Below are 15,487 nucleotides of genomic sequence, written 5' to 3'. Positions count from 1 at the left end.
ATATCACCCGTTGAGAGATTGATACTTTCGCAAAGGTTATTTTCTTTTCTTATGCTACATGCAAAATATTTCGAAAACAATTTTTCATCAAATATTGAATCGAAACTACAACAGTTAGTTTGGAAATGATCTAACTAAGAAAATGAGTGCTCACACTTGTATGTTTCATTTAGAAAAAAAGAGTTACCGCCGTTTTTCGAATGCTACTGATTGACGCAATGTTGAAATATTAGAATAAATATAGGGGTCAGCTATATGTAAACGACTCGACTAAATCTATCAAAAAAGTCTTATTACAGCAAAGTCGCCACAAATTATAAGTCCTAACAAGTAAACACTCTTTAATTCTGTCTTCATTATTTGGTTAGTAATTACTTTTTAATGTTAAATAAATTATTATGTTGATTTCCCATTAATGCTTTCACCCATTATAAGCTTTCGGTATGATAAAATAAATATTGCATTCCTGAGAGGGTGATATGAAAAATGTTCACCCCTCGAAATATGAATATAGACCTCGGCTGGCGCCTCGGTCAATATTCATATATCTCGCGGTGAACATTTTTCATATCACCCTCTCAGGAATGCAATATTTATATAATATCTATGAAAGTAGATCAGGTTTCGTTTTGATATTTTCCTGACTGATACATATGATGATAAGCTATAAATGAAATAAAAGTTTTCAAGATAGCACTTTATTTTTTCTGGAAAATATAAATTAAATAAAAAAGAACACAAAATATCAAAATTCACCAGTTTTTGACAGTTTTTTCTTAATAAATCTCTTAGATGCACGGTGACCCCTACTTTTTTTCTCTCCATTTTAAAGCATTTTTGTGTGTCATTAAAGCTGCAAAGTATTTTTAAAATCTTACCGTCAGAAATTTTTTTGTAGATCTAAATATATTTTTTCCATTGAAAATGAAGTGGGTGGGGTAATTATGTCAACGTGTAAAAATGAAAGAGATTTGTATGTGACATTTATGCTTATATAATACTGACATCACCTTGTATTCATATTAACCTGTAAGACATGAAATCCCTATAACATTAAATGGGATATTATATGTTTTATAAAGTACAACCATTTTTTCAATTTTACAAAATTTCAGAAATTCTTAAACAGTGGGTGTAGAAAATGCCCTATAAAATTAAAACGAGTCCAGTGACCTATGTTTTTTCTTCTCTTGTTTGTCTTGAAAACTAATGTTCTGCAAGCTCACAGAGTATGAAAAAATTCTTAACGTTAGAAAAAATTCGATCGTACATCCTTAAGCTAATCAATAATTAAATTTCACATATTTAGTTAAAAAAAAACTTCCAGTTTTTTAGTGGTAGTACACATTTCTAGTGTGTTTAGCTACACATGTATGCAGTGTGTAAAGTTTTAAATTGAATGCAAAGCGCTGTCAATACACATAAAGTTGTTAGTTTAATTTCGTGGTTTGGGTATTCCACAAAATTAAATCTCTACAAACATACCATTCCCATTCAATTTATTTTAAAACTTGAAAACCACGAATTTATATCCACACGAAAAAGCTGTTTTTGGGCAAAACCACAACATTTTGTGCCCACAAAATGAAATGATTTAACAGTACTATTAACCCACCTCTTAATTTTGACTTTGTTTTCTTGTCCAACAGTATACTGGTGTTTCTCTAAGACATCATTCCAATGCTGAAATAAACAGGAAATATTGTTCACTTTAGAAATATGTTAACATTTACCCTGCTAAATTTCTAAAATGGACTGGTCCATCATTCAATTTGGGCAGACCCATTTATTATTCAAAGGGGTGTCCAATGAAACTTTACTGACTGAATAGCGTCAATTCATGAGATAAAACCCAATGAACAAGTAAAGTACACATTCATTTTTGTTCAAAAGTTGAAATCCACAAATTTGTATCTCCACAAAATAGCTGTTTAGACCAAAATCACAACATTATATGATTTCACAGTACCAACGAATGCTCTTATTCTACAGAATACAAACTAATTATCCCTTTGAATGGCTTCGTTTTTTTTTAATGAAAATTACACATTTACACCGTAATATATTTCTGCAAGGTGTTTAGTTTGTTGGCTGGGTTTAAACCAAACGTTTATTCAAGGACGTTGGCCCAATATATTGAAGAGTGTTTCTCACATATTGGTGCTATTTACCAAGCATGTTAAAGAATCTGGCTGTCTATTTGCAAAGATCTAAGCTAAAACTAAGCTAAATTATCTGGCTATGCCTGTATAAAAAGTTTGTTTGTTTGTTTGTTTTGGGTTTTCTCCATTTTTCAACAGTATTTGTTATGTAACAGCGGACAGTTGATCCAACCAGTGTTCCTGGATTTTGTACCAGTACAAACCTGTTCTCCGCAAGTAACTGCCAACTTTCCAACATGAATCAGAGGTGGAGAACAAATGATTTCAGACACTATGTCATTTATCAAATTGTCACGGAGAACATACGCCTTGCCCAGGGCTAATTCACAACACCGCGATTCGTAGATCTGTGCTCTCCCTACTGAGCTAAGAGGGCGGGCTTGTATATTTAAAACGATTTCTGTCAATTCTTGGGGTTTTCTCTTGCTATGTCCCCGAGTCTGTACTGGATGAACTGTTTACTATGAAAAGGGTGCTATATAAATCTGGCGTAGTATAATATACTCCCCCAACAAGCCCCTCAAGAAACCATTATTTTCAGGCAAAGGCAGCACCTTGGTAGAAGAACCTACTTTCTGTAAGCCAGCAAGATATTCAACCTCATAGGCAGGGTTTTAAATGCAGAGCTATGAGGGGCAAGCAATTTGAAAGTCAGCGATCTTAACCACTTAGCCACAGAGACCAAACTTACGAAAAGAAATCTGAAAACACCACTGATAAAAACTTCATTTTTTCTGTATTATTGCATATTGGTGGGAATACAATAAAATGAGCCATCATGAACTAACTTTAAGTAAAATTAAAATCCCTATTGAAACAACAACTTGGAAACAATGTAGATACATGTACATAACATATTATTTGTCATAACGTAACGACATCATGCCACTATACAGTACATAAAGATGTGCAAAGACATGTCAAAAGATTTTACCCTTCTAGCAGGTAGATAAGCCAGCTGACCTTTGGCATGGCCGCTTAACTTGACAACTATAAAATCATCTTTGATAAGGACAACTTTAGACTGCAAGATCTGATCAACTCTGGCCTGAAATAAAAGAAATGACACGTACATGACCAGTGAAAGTGTAGACTGTGAAAATGCCATAAACAATTTAATAGGTAACAGCACCTTCTATGTAATATTTACTATGAAGTCATAAATATTCATAGATGACTAATCTGCATAGATTTCATGGTTGAGTAAATTCATGAAATTAAATCTCAACGACAAATAAACTTCCCATTTGTTTTATCCTGAAAAGTTGAAATCAACGAATTCATATCCCAATGGATTACATGTTTTGGCCCAAACAACGAAACTTTGTGCCTACTAAATAAAATGATTGCATGGAAATTATTTCAGTTGAAATAGTGGTATTTTATTCTGCTATTAAGTTTGGTCAAGGTGTTGAAAGAAAGCAATGGTCAAGCACAATTAACATATGAAAATTCACTTGTCATAAATGTGCACAAGAAATTGGCTCTTTATCTGCATCTATGACACAACAAGGATATAAACTAATAACAAAACATGAGCTCATAAGAGCAAAATTGTCAATCTCCAAATCATGCCATTAGATCTCTAATTATCATATTTAGTGTGAAGTCTTTTAAATATTCATTCATTGAAAGGACAATTGTACTCTAGTCCGGTAAACAAGAGGGTCATGATGACCCTGGATTACTCACTTGAGTAATGTGAGCTACATTGACAAGTGTAAGAGATCAGGTAAGGAAGTCAAATGTAAGAGCATTGAAATCTTTTCCCAGCTGTGTGAACATGTTTCAGATGTCAAACTGATGCTAAAATATTAAGAAAGTAGGTCAGTAGGTCACATTTATGGTCACTGAAAGTCAGTTTTAAGATCGGTGTGCAAAACTGTACATGTCATCCAAATTTCAAGGCTGTATCTTAAAAAACAAGAAAGTAGGTCAGCAGGTCAAGGTCACAGTTAGGTGAATAATTATAAATAAACAGTCTAGGAAAATGATCTGATAAGTTTTTAAGTATTTTTTCCTATATAACTCATATAACAAGAGGGCCACAATGGCCCTATATCGCTCACCTGTCATCACTGAACTTAAGGACAAGAAGCTATTTATAGAAACATAAAAGGGAAGTAATTAAAAATTTATTTTTAGAAAATTTTGAAGATTTTTCTATGTGCAATCAAGTAACCCCATGGGGTGGGGTCAATTTGACCCCGGAGGTCATGATTTGAACAAATTTTGTAGAAGTCTACTAGGCAATGCTACATGTCAAATATCTAAGATCTAGGCCTCCTGGTTTATTTTTAGAAACTTTTTGAAGATTTTCTTACATAAAACCAAGTGACCCCTGGGGTGGAGTCAATTTTAACCCAGGGGGTCATGATTTGAACAAATTTTGTAGAGGTCCACTAAGCAATGCTACATATGAAATATCTAAGCTTTAGGCCTTCTGGTTTATTTTTAGAAAATTTTGAAGATTTTTCTATGTGCAATCAAGTAACCCCAGGGGCGGGGTCAATTTGACCCCGTGGGTCATGATTTGAACAAATTTTGTAGAAGTCTACTAGGCAATACTACATGTCAAATATCTAAGATCTAGACCTTCTCGTTTATTTTTAGAAAATTTTTGAAGATTTTCCTATGTAAAATCAAGTGACCCCTGGGGTGGGGTCATGATTTGAACAAATTTTGTAGAGGTCCACTAGGCAATGCTACATGTGAAATATCTAAGCTCTAGGCCTTCTGGTTTATTTTTAGAAATTTTTTGAAGATTTTCCTATGTAAAATCAAGTGACCCCTGGGGCGGGGTCAATTTTGACCTTGGGGGTCATGATTTGAACAAATTTAGTAGAGGTCCACTAGGCAATGCTACATGTGAAATATCTAAGCTCTAGGCCTTCTGGTTTATTTTTAGAAATTTTTTGAAGATTTTCCTATGTAAAATCAAGTGACCCCTGGGGCGAGGTCAATTTGAACAATTTTAGTAGAGGTCCACTAGGCAATGCTACATGTCAAATATCTAAGCTCTAGGGCTTCTGGTTTTTGAGAAGAAGTTTTTTTAAGATTTTCCTATGTAAAATCAAGTGACCCCTGGGGCGGGGTCAATTTTGACCCTGTGGTCATGATTTGAACAAATTTGGTAGAGGTCCACTAGGCAATGCTTCACACCAAATATCTAAGCTCTAGGGCTTCTGGTTTTTGAGAAGAAGATTTTTAAAGTTTTTCCTTTTGGTTGCCGTGGCAACCAGAGTTCTGCATGGAATTCAATTCTTTGAATAATTTTGAAAGAGGGCCACCCAAGGATCATTCCTGTGAAGTTTAGTGTAATTCTACCCAGTGGTTTTCAAGAAGAAGATTTTTTTACAAATTGTTGACGCACGACGGACGACTGACATCAGGCGGTCACAAAAGCTCACCTTGTCACTTTGTGACAGGTGAGCTAAAAAGTGACCCCTGGGGTGGGGCCTCTTTTAACCCCAGGGGCATAATTTGTACAATCTTGTTAGAGGTCCACTACACAATGCTATATACCAAATATCAAAGTCCTAAAATATCAAAGTCCTAGGCATTTAACTTTCAGACAAGAATATTTTTAGCTCCACTATTCGGAGAATAGGGGGGCTATACTACTCGCCCCGACGTCGGCGTTGGCGTGACCCTTCTTGGTTAAAGTTTTTCGGCAACCTTTGTTTTTCTGTCATATCTTTGTTACTATTGCTTATATCTTACTGTAACTTCACATAAACATTGTCCATTATACAAACAATGTATGTGTAGGGGCTGAGCCCATTATACCCAAGGTCAAGGTCAACCTTTGTTTTTCTGTCATATCTTTGTTAATATAGCTTATATCTTACTGTAACTTCACATAAACATTGTCTAGTATGCAAACAAAGTATATGTAGGGGTTGAGCCCATTATACCCAAGGTCAAGGTCACCAAGGTGTTGTACTTAGGTTATTTTTAAGGTTAAAGTTTTTTGGCAACCTTTGTTTTTCTGTCATATCTTTGTTACTATTGCTTATATCTTACTGTAACTTCACATAAACATTGTCCAGTATGCGAACAAAGTATGTACAGGGACTGGGCCCATTTTATCCAAGGTCAAGGTCACCAAGGTCTTACACTTAGGTTATTTTTTGGGTTAAAGTTTTTCGGCAACCTTTGTTTTTCTGTCATATCTTTGTTACTTCTGCTTATACCTTATTGTAAGTTCTCATAAACATTGTCCAGCATACAAACATAGCATATGCAGGGGCTGGGCCTATTATACCCAAGGTCAAGGTCACCAAGGAGTTATACTTGGAATTATTTTCATGTTAATTTTTTTTCAAAAGCTTTATTAATAGACATATCTCTGGTACTTTAAAAGGTAATGACTTGAAATTAAAAATATTTGTTTATAATCATCATCTGCATGTGTGGTTACATACCCCATAACTCTACTTGTATTTTTGACAGAATTATGCCCCTTTTGTACTTATATTTTTTTTTTAATCTTTGCTTTCTGGATATTACTTTAATGCAATATAAGATAACGACTTGAAACTTAAAATGTATCTTTATCTCCATCATCTGCATGTGTGGTAACAATCCCCATAACTCTGATTTGTATTTTTGACCAAATTATGCCCCTTTTACACTTAATTTTTTAACAAACTTCATTTTCTGGACATAACTTTGGTACTATATAAGATAATGACTTGAAACTCGAAATATATCTTTACCTTCATCATCTGCATTTGTTGTAACAATCCTAATAACTCTAATTTGTGTATTTGATGGAATTATGCCGCTTGGTGTATCTTCCTTTTATAGTAGAGGTCTCTTATTCAGACATATATTCATTTTACTGTCAAATCCCTGAATAGTGGAGTGCGCTGTCTTACGGACAGCTCTTGTTCCTATACAAGTCTATGTAAAACTTGGGACCCCCTGGACAGGGCCTCTTTTCACCCAAGGAACATAATTTGAATAATTTCAGTCGAGGACCACTAGGCAATGCTACAAACCAAATATCAAAGGCCTAGGCTTTGCAGTTTCAGGTAAGAAGATTTTTAAAGTTTTTTCCTATATAATTCTATGTAAAACTTGGGACCCCCAGGGTGGGGCCTCTTTTCAACTCAGGGGTGTAATTTGAATAATCTTGGTAGAGGACCACCATACCAAATATCAAAGGCCTAGGTCTTGTGGTTTCAGACAAGAAGATTTTTAAAGTTTTTTCCTATGTAAGTCTATGTAAAACTTGGGGTCCCCAGGGCAGGGGCTCTTTTCACCCCAGGGGCATATTTTATTTATTTTATTTTGTTGGGTTTAACGTCGCACCGACACAATTTTAGGTCATATGGCGACTTTCCAGCTTTAATGGTGGAGGAAGACCCCAGGTGCCCCTCCGTGCACTATTTCATCACGAGCGGGCACCTGGGTAGAACCACCGACCTTCCGTAAGCCAGCTGGATGGCTTCCTCACGTGAAGAATTCTACGCCCCAAATGAGGTTTCGAACCCACATCGATGAGGGGCAAATGGTTTGAAGTCAACGACTCTAACCACTCGGCCACGGAGGCCCCCCAGGGGCATAATTTTAACAAATTTTCAAAGAGGACTATTAGATGATGTCACATGCCAAATATCAAGGCTCTATGCCTTGTGGTTTTAGACAAGAAGATTTTAAAGTTTTTCCTTTCGGTTCCTTTCTGTGTGGAATTCAATTCTTCGAAAAATTTTGAAAGGAGGCCACCCAAAGGATCATTCCTGTGAAGTTTGGTGTAAATCTGCCTAGTGGTTTTCAAGAAGATCATTTTTAGAAAATGTTGATGACACACGACAGACACTGAGCAGTCACAAAAGCTCACCATGAGCCTTTGGCTCAGGTGAGCAAATAAAAAGAAATTTAACAAGCAAATTCGATGAATTGGTATCCCCCGCCGAAAGGGTTTGTGGTGAGGAATGGCAAAAAGATATATCCGGCAAAAAGTTAAGGATGTTAATAAGAAGCAAATAATTTCATTAGTCAAAATCAATTTAACAGAAAACAAATGTTTAATTAAAGAGTACATAATAAATGTATGATACTTTGATCCTGACTAAAGAATTTATTTTGAATGGGATATGCTTACTGTAATAAGCTTAGCTTTTAAAATTAAATGCAGTTAATTGAAATGCGAGCTTGAAGTTTAACTGGAATGAAATATTGTCTTTGAGTGGTTTGGCACCAGGTGTTGCTGTTTTACATGTACATTTGAACTTAAAAGATCAGATGTCCTTAAGAGAACACAGGTAAGATATCTTGAACATGGCTGAGGGCAAGGTTTGTGCAGTCACAACTTAACATGTTGAAGGTTTGAACATATAAAAAAAAAAAAAAAGGAATGGAAATATATATATCTATATATAGATATATGTATATATTTATTTTTTTAGGGGGTGGGGGTGCAGGGGAACGGGAGAGGAAACAAAATTTCACATGTTGATTATAAATATTGATTGAAATTTAAAAATGAAAAAAAAAAAAAAAAAAAGGTAAAAGGGTGAAGTTTGGGGGGGGGGGGGGTGCAGAGGATGCATGATCAGTGATGGGCATGACTGGGTGGAGAAGTGAGGTGGGGGAATGGTACAACTTGGAAGGTTTGAAAAAAAATCTAAAATAAGAAATGAAAAAAAAAAAAAAAATTGGGGGGGGGGGGGGGGGGGGGGGGGGGGGGGGGTGTGACCAAGGCAAGTGGGTGACCAGGTGTGGGTGCGCAACTTCACATGTTTATAATAAATGTTCACAGAAAAGAATGAAAGAAATTTAATGAAATTCTGCCAAATGTTAAGTTTGTTATGTACAAATATGTGGATTTTTAGACAATTAAAGGGCAATTACTCTGAAGTTACAAAAAGAAATCCGTAAAAATTTTCTGTGCACAACCACATTATAGTGCTCTAAATTCTGTTAAAGTTTCATAGTTCTAGGTCAAATATATCAAAAGTTATGATGCAGAAATTGGCATATCTATAGATCTATAGTACCCTATATAGTTAACACTAGAAACTTCTAAGGGCCATAACTCTGGTGTTACTTGGGCAATCTGTCTGAAACTTGATGGGCCCCATAACCTCATAGTGGTGAACATGTATATGAAGTTTGTTTGAAAAAAATCTAAAATAAGGAATGATTTTTTTTTTTTTTTGGGTGGGGGGGGGGGGGGGGGGTAGGGGGGGAGGTGTGTGATCAAGGTAAGGGGGTGACCAGGTGTGGGTAAACAACTTCACATGTTTACAATAAATGTTCATGGAAAAGAATGAAAGAATTTAATGAAATTCTACCAAATGGTAAGTTTGTTATGTACAAATATGTGGATTTTTTATACAATTAAAGGGCAATAACTCTTAATTTACAAATAAATCCAAATGAAATTGTGTGTACACACCACATTATGGTGATCTAAATTCTGTTTAAGTTTCATAGTTCTAGGTCAAATATATCAAAAGTTATGATGAAGAAATTGCCATATTTATAGTACCCTATATAGTTAACACTAGAAACGTCTAAGGGCCATAACTCTGGTGTTACTTGGGCAATCTGACTGAAACTTGACGGGCCGCAAGAACTCATTGTGGTGAACATGTATATGAAGTTTTAAATAAATATTCCCAACCATTTCCTAGATATGGCTCCGGACGGACGGAAAGACGGAAGGACGGACGGACGGACGGAAAGACGGACGGACGGACGGACGGACAACGCCAAAACTATATCCCTCCGACTTTCGTCGGGGGATAATAAAACTAAATAGAATAGGTAAATGTTACAACTCACCGCTTGTAAATCATCTTTTTCTAATCTCTTTTTAACTGGTGGCACAAGCTTGGAGTCTAGGGAAACTTCTACACAATTCTGTTTCAAGTCAACATAAAGTACAACACTGTCTAATGTCTGACCTTCACTTACTTCCTCTGCAATAAATATAAATAATTGTTGAAGTATTTCTTTTATGTTTTTATTGCGTTTAACATCAAGCTTATGAATTATAGTTCATATGGCAACTGGGACCTCCATGGCCACAAGGTTAAGGTCACTGATTTCAAATCACTTGCCCCTCAGCGATGTGGGTTCAAGTCTCACTCTGGGCACTGAATTCTTCATGTGAGCAAGCCATCCAGCTGGCTAACGGAAGGTCGGTGGTTCTACCCAGGTGCCCACCTGTGATAAAATAATGCACGGAGGGGCACCTAGGGTCTTCCTCCACAATCAAAGCTGGAAAGTCGCCATATGACCTATGGTTGTGTCGGTGTGACGTTAAACCCAACAACAAAAATCATCAGCAACATTCTTCCAGATTTAAAAGGTGGAGGAAGACCTAACATGCCCATTCGGCCATTACTTCAGATACAGGAGAGCACATGAGTAGAAACAACAATCTTGAGACAGCTAGATGGCTTCCTCACAGGCAGGTACCTGAAATAAATCCACCAAAATTCAGTATATACTTGAAAGTATTCTAAACCAGTCCTCTTTTGGAAAGAAGGTATCTGTAGATAATGTAAACTCTCAAATTTACAAAATGATTATACATATGGTATCTCTATTTTCAGAAGTGGCTACCTCCCTACACATGAATTTTTAATTTTAGACTTTATTCACCATTATGAATCATAATGTATACTGGTAGCATAATTAACTCAACACTAAATAGTGTTGTTTTGGCAATATTACATATACCTGTTCTGCAAATCAATACAAAAAGTTAAGGTGTGAATGTGTAGTGTGTGTGTGTGGTGGGGGGGGGGGGGCCCTTTAACCACTATATTACAGGCATAAAGAGAGAACAATATTAGAACAGCACTTCACCAGCCACTTTTACTCCAAGTTTAAAGTCAACACTCTGAATAGTTTTGAAGTTGTCCCCCAGACACAAAATACAAAGGACAGCGTTGAACTCAATCTGTGACCTTGTCCTTTGACCTAAAGGTCAAGTTCATGAGCTATGCACTTTGTCGCATTGCCACCTAACAATTTCCCCTGTTTGTAGTCATGCCTTGAATAGTTATAAAGTTGACAGATTTGACCTTGCTTTGACCTTGACCTTTGACCTACAGACCTGTTTCATGCACACTAAGCACTGTCTCATCGCCACCTATATGCCAAGACTGAAGTCAATACCTGCAATGGTTATTAAGTTATGCTCCAGACACAAAATATGAAGGATAAATTTGACCTCTGAGCTCCATTTGTGACCTTGACCTTTTACCTACAGACCAGATTCGTGTGCTTTGCACTTTGTCTCATCGCCACCTACCTATATGCCAAGTCAATACCTTGAACAGTTATTAAGTTACGCTCTAGACAGGAAATATGATAGAAAGATAGACTCTCGAACATATGACGAAGGCAGAAACAAAATGTATCAATTGAAATGGGAAACATAGTTTATGGAGTTTTTGTAGAATTACTATCTTTTTTTAAAAGAAATCTTATTCTAAGTACATGTATATTTTGGATTGAACAGTTATTAAGTTATGCTCTAGACAGAAAATATGATAGACAGACAGACTCTCGAACAGATGTATGCACCATCTCATAATATGTCCATTTTTCCAAAACCAGCATATAACAAAAATAATGCAAACCATGTATATCTGCAATAATTATACAAGTTGCAAACTGAAAGCAGGGGTGTGGAAATCCCAATATTTTTCACTTGTCCACGAACAAGTGAGACATAAAAGTCCACTTGTCTGCATTTAAAATTCACTCGTCCGGATTTTCAACAAAGCCTGCATTAAACTGCCAATTATTCTTTATTTCGGGCAAGTGTTTTTATGATCTACAGACAGAAACAAAAGCAAACATAATACAGTGTATTACTGTAACTGTGACAAAAAAAGCTATCAACACTTTTGCCTGTATACAAGGCTGAAGTCACATCGAGGCTGGGGAACCTTCAACAGATTCAGTAAAACAAAAATGCTATGCCGAAACAATGCCCGTGCAAAGCCAGCAGAATTTAGATAATCAAGACTGTTGAAATGATCTGACTCGTTTAGAATTGTACCCTCGATCTCTCTGTGCTTTTGATTTTTGTTTTTACCCGACCATTGACTCCTGTTTTTGTCAGCAAACAAATTTGTCATAAGGTTTTTGCGGGAACTGTTTACGTTTTCTATTCGCAATGTAACCGTGTGCAAAATCATGCGAGACCGAGACCAAGAGCCAATCAGAATGCGGAAAAGGATGCTAAATTTAGACGCAAGTGTATGGTTTTTCCAAAACTGCAGCAATCGAGAGGCCATCGGTGGGTAAAACATGGATTTCGTAGAAAAGATTACTTTTTCACCTCCATAAACTTCAAGCAACAGACTTACTTAATTATTCTTGCATTTTGCATAATTTATACCAGGTCCTGTAAATGTATGCTTGTCCGTGGACATACAATGAAACAAGAGGACCATGATGGTCCTGAATCGCTCACCTCTTCCCACATGACCCAGTTTTGAGTATGACGTCGTTTTTTCTATTATTTGACATAGTGACCTAGTTTTTGAGCTCATGTGACCCAGTTTTGAACCTGACCTAGATACTATCAAGATAAAAATTCTGACCAATTTTCATGAAAATCCATTGAAAAATATGATCTCTAGAGAGGTCACAAGGTTTTTCTATTATTTGACCTATTGACCTAGTTTTCGAAGGTCGTGACCCTGTTTTGAACTTTATCTAGATATCATCAAGGTGAACATTCTCACTAATGTTCATGAAGATCTCATGAAAAATATGGCCTTTTAGAGAGGTCACAAGGTTTTTCTATTTTTATACCTACTGGCCTAGTTTTTGACCGCACGTGACCCAGTTTAGAAACTGACCTAGATATCATCAAGGTGAACATTCAGATCAATTTTCATGAAGATCCATTGAAAAATATGGCCTTTAGAGAGGTCAAAAGATTTTAATAATTTTAGACCTACTGACCTAGTTTTTGACCTCAGTTGACCCAGTTTCGAATCTGACCTAGATATCATCAAGACGAACATTCAGACCAACTTTCATACAGATCCCATGAAAAGTATGGCCTCAAGAGAGGTCAAAAATTTGTTTTTATTATTTGACCTACTGACCTAGTTTTTTATGGCACGTGACCCAGTTTCAAACTTGACCTAGATATCATCAAGGTGAACATTCTGAACAATTTTTATGGAGATCCATTCAAAGTATGGCCTCTAGAGAGGTCACAAGGTTTTTCTATTTTTAGACCTACTGACCTAGTTTTTGACCGCACATGACCCTGTTTCGAACTTGACCTAGATATCATCAACATGAATATTCAGACCAATTTTCATACAGATCCCAGGAAAAATATGGCCTTTAGAGAGGTCACAAGGTTTTTCTATTATTTGACCTACTGACCTAGTTTTTAAAGGCACGTGACCCACTTTCGAACTTGACCTAGATATCATCAAGATGAACATTCAGACCAACTTTCATACAGATCCCATGAAAAATATGGCCTCTAGAGAGGTCACAAGGTTTTTCTATTATTTGACCTACTGACCTAGTTTTTGAAGGCACGTGACCCACTTTCGAACCTGACCTAGATATCATCAAGGTGAACATTCTGACCAATTTTCATGAAGATCTCATGAAATATATGGCCTCTAGAGAGGTCACAAGGTTTTTCTATTTTTAGACCTACTGACCTAGTTTTTGACCGCACGTGACCCAGTTTCGAACATGACCTAGATATCATCAAGATGAAAGTTCAGACCAACTTTCATACAGATCCCATGAAAAATATGGCCTTTAGAGAGGTCATAAGGTTTTTCTATTATTTGACCTACTGACCTAGTTTTTGATGGCATGTGACCCACTTTCGAACCTGACCTAGATATCATCAAGGTGAACGTTCTGACCAATTTTCATGAAGATCTTATGAAATATATAGCTTCTAGAGAGGTCACAAGGTTTTTCTATTTTTAGACCTACTGACCTAGTTTTTGATGGCACATGACCCAGTTTCAAACTTGACCTAGATATCATCAAGGTGAACATTCTGACCAATTTTCATGAAGATCTTGTGAAATATATGGCCTCTAGAGAGGTCACAAGATTTTTCTATTTTTAGACCTACTGACCTAGTTTTTGATGGCACGTGACCCAGTTTCGAACTTGACCTAGATATCATCAAGATGAACATTCTGACCAACTTTCATAAAGATCCCATGAAAAATGTGACCTCTAGAGTGGTCACAAGCAAAAGTTTACGGACGGACGCACGCACGGACTGACGACGGACGACGGACACCGGGCGATCACAAAAGCTCACCTTGTCACTTTGTGACAGGTGAGCTAAAAATGTACTTGTCCGCCGGCAAATAGTCCCGAGTTGGACAAGTTGGACATAGGAATTCCACAGCCCTGGAAAGTGAAAGTAGAACTGTCAAAATTACAAAATGCTTTTATATTTCAAGTAAACAGGTTGCTTACCTTTAAATGGCATATGATCTTTTGTAACTATGGCCTTGATTCCATTTTCCAGTTCACATATAGCTCCAATTTTTGTTACCTTTGTGATTGTAACCTTGTGCACACTACCAAATTCCACCTTGGTAAGTAGTCCCTTATCTAAAATACAAAACAGACAAACCAATTAACTGCTCTATTGCCATATTAAGCATGGTATATTTAATTTTGTCAGCATAAAATGTTGTTTCCACGAATATGGCTATTTCGTGGGAACAGTAATTCCTAGAATTTAAATTGTAAATATCAAATGAATTGAAATTTTATTTGTTTGCTAGAATGTTATATAGCGGATTGAAACAAGTACAAAATCCATGAAAATCACTCCCAAACAAATATTTATGGTTTTACAGAATGTTAAATGTTATGTTTTGAAAATAAGTTAGTTCAATTCTATTTTTGAAAACACAATTATCTAGCTTCAAGCCTTGGTTTTGGACTTCCGATGAAGACTAGTCCATGTCAAGTATTTAATGAAGCAGAAAAGGGAAGAGATTGCCCTTACAGACAAATGCCCTGCTAATTATTTTTTATAGGGTTTAACAAAGCATCAACACAATTATAGGTCATATGGTGACTTTCCAGCTTTGATGGCTGAAGAAGACCCCAGGTGCTCCTCAGTGCATTAATTTATCACAGGTGGGCACCTCGGTAGAACCAGCGACCTTCCGTAAACCAGCTGGATGGCTTCCTCACATGAAGAATTTCTGCTGCGAGTGAGGCTCGAACCCAGATCAGCGAGAGGCAAGTGATTTGAAGTCAGCAACCGTAACCATTCATCCCACGGAGGCCCAAAATGCCCTGCTAAAGTATATTCCTCAATGTATGGA

The 15,487-nt window shown here is 36.5% G+C and overlaps 1 protein-coding gene across 1 annotated transcript in view; it reads right to left on the bottom strand.

Annotated features, from left to right (window-relative positions):
- The window catches only part of LOC123546220 (protein RRP5 homolog), a 71,000-nt gene that overhangs the window by 25,291 nt on the left and 30,222 nt on the right, over positions 1-15,487 (bottom strand). Inside the window, exons 22-25 of the mRNA XM_053551486.1 lie at positions 14,622-14,759; positions 9,960-10,096; positions 3,097-3,210; positions 1,616-1,683 (exon numbers count right to left, since the gene is read on the bottom strand). Coding sequence (XP_053407461.1) covers positions 1,616-1,683; positions 3,097-3,210; positions 9,960-10,096; positions 14,622-14,759 — 457 coding nt within the window. The remainder of the gene's footprint in view (positions 1-1,615; positions 1,684-3,096; positions 3,211-9,959; positions 10,097-14,621; positions 14,760-15,487) is intronic.

This window comes from Mercenaria mercenaria, chromosome 9 (assembly GCF_021730395.1).
Source record: "Mercenaria mercenaria strain notata chromosome 9, MADL_Memer_1, whole genome shotgun sequence".
Taxonomy (NCBI): domain Eukaryota; kingdom Metazoa; phylum Mollusca; class Bivalvia; order Venerida; family Veneridae; genus Mercenaria; species Mercenaria mercenaria.
Note: the sequence above shows the minus strand (reverse complement) of the source record. Positions and strands in the feature narration are given on the sequence as shown.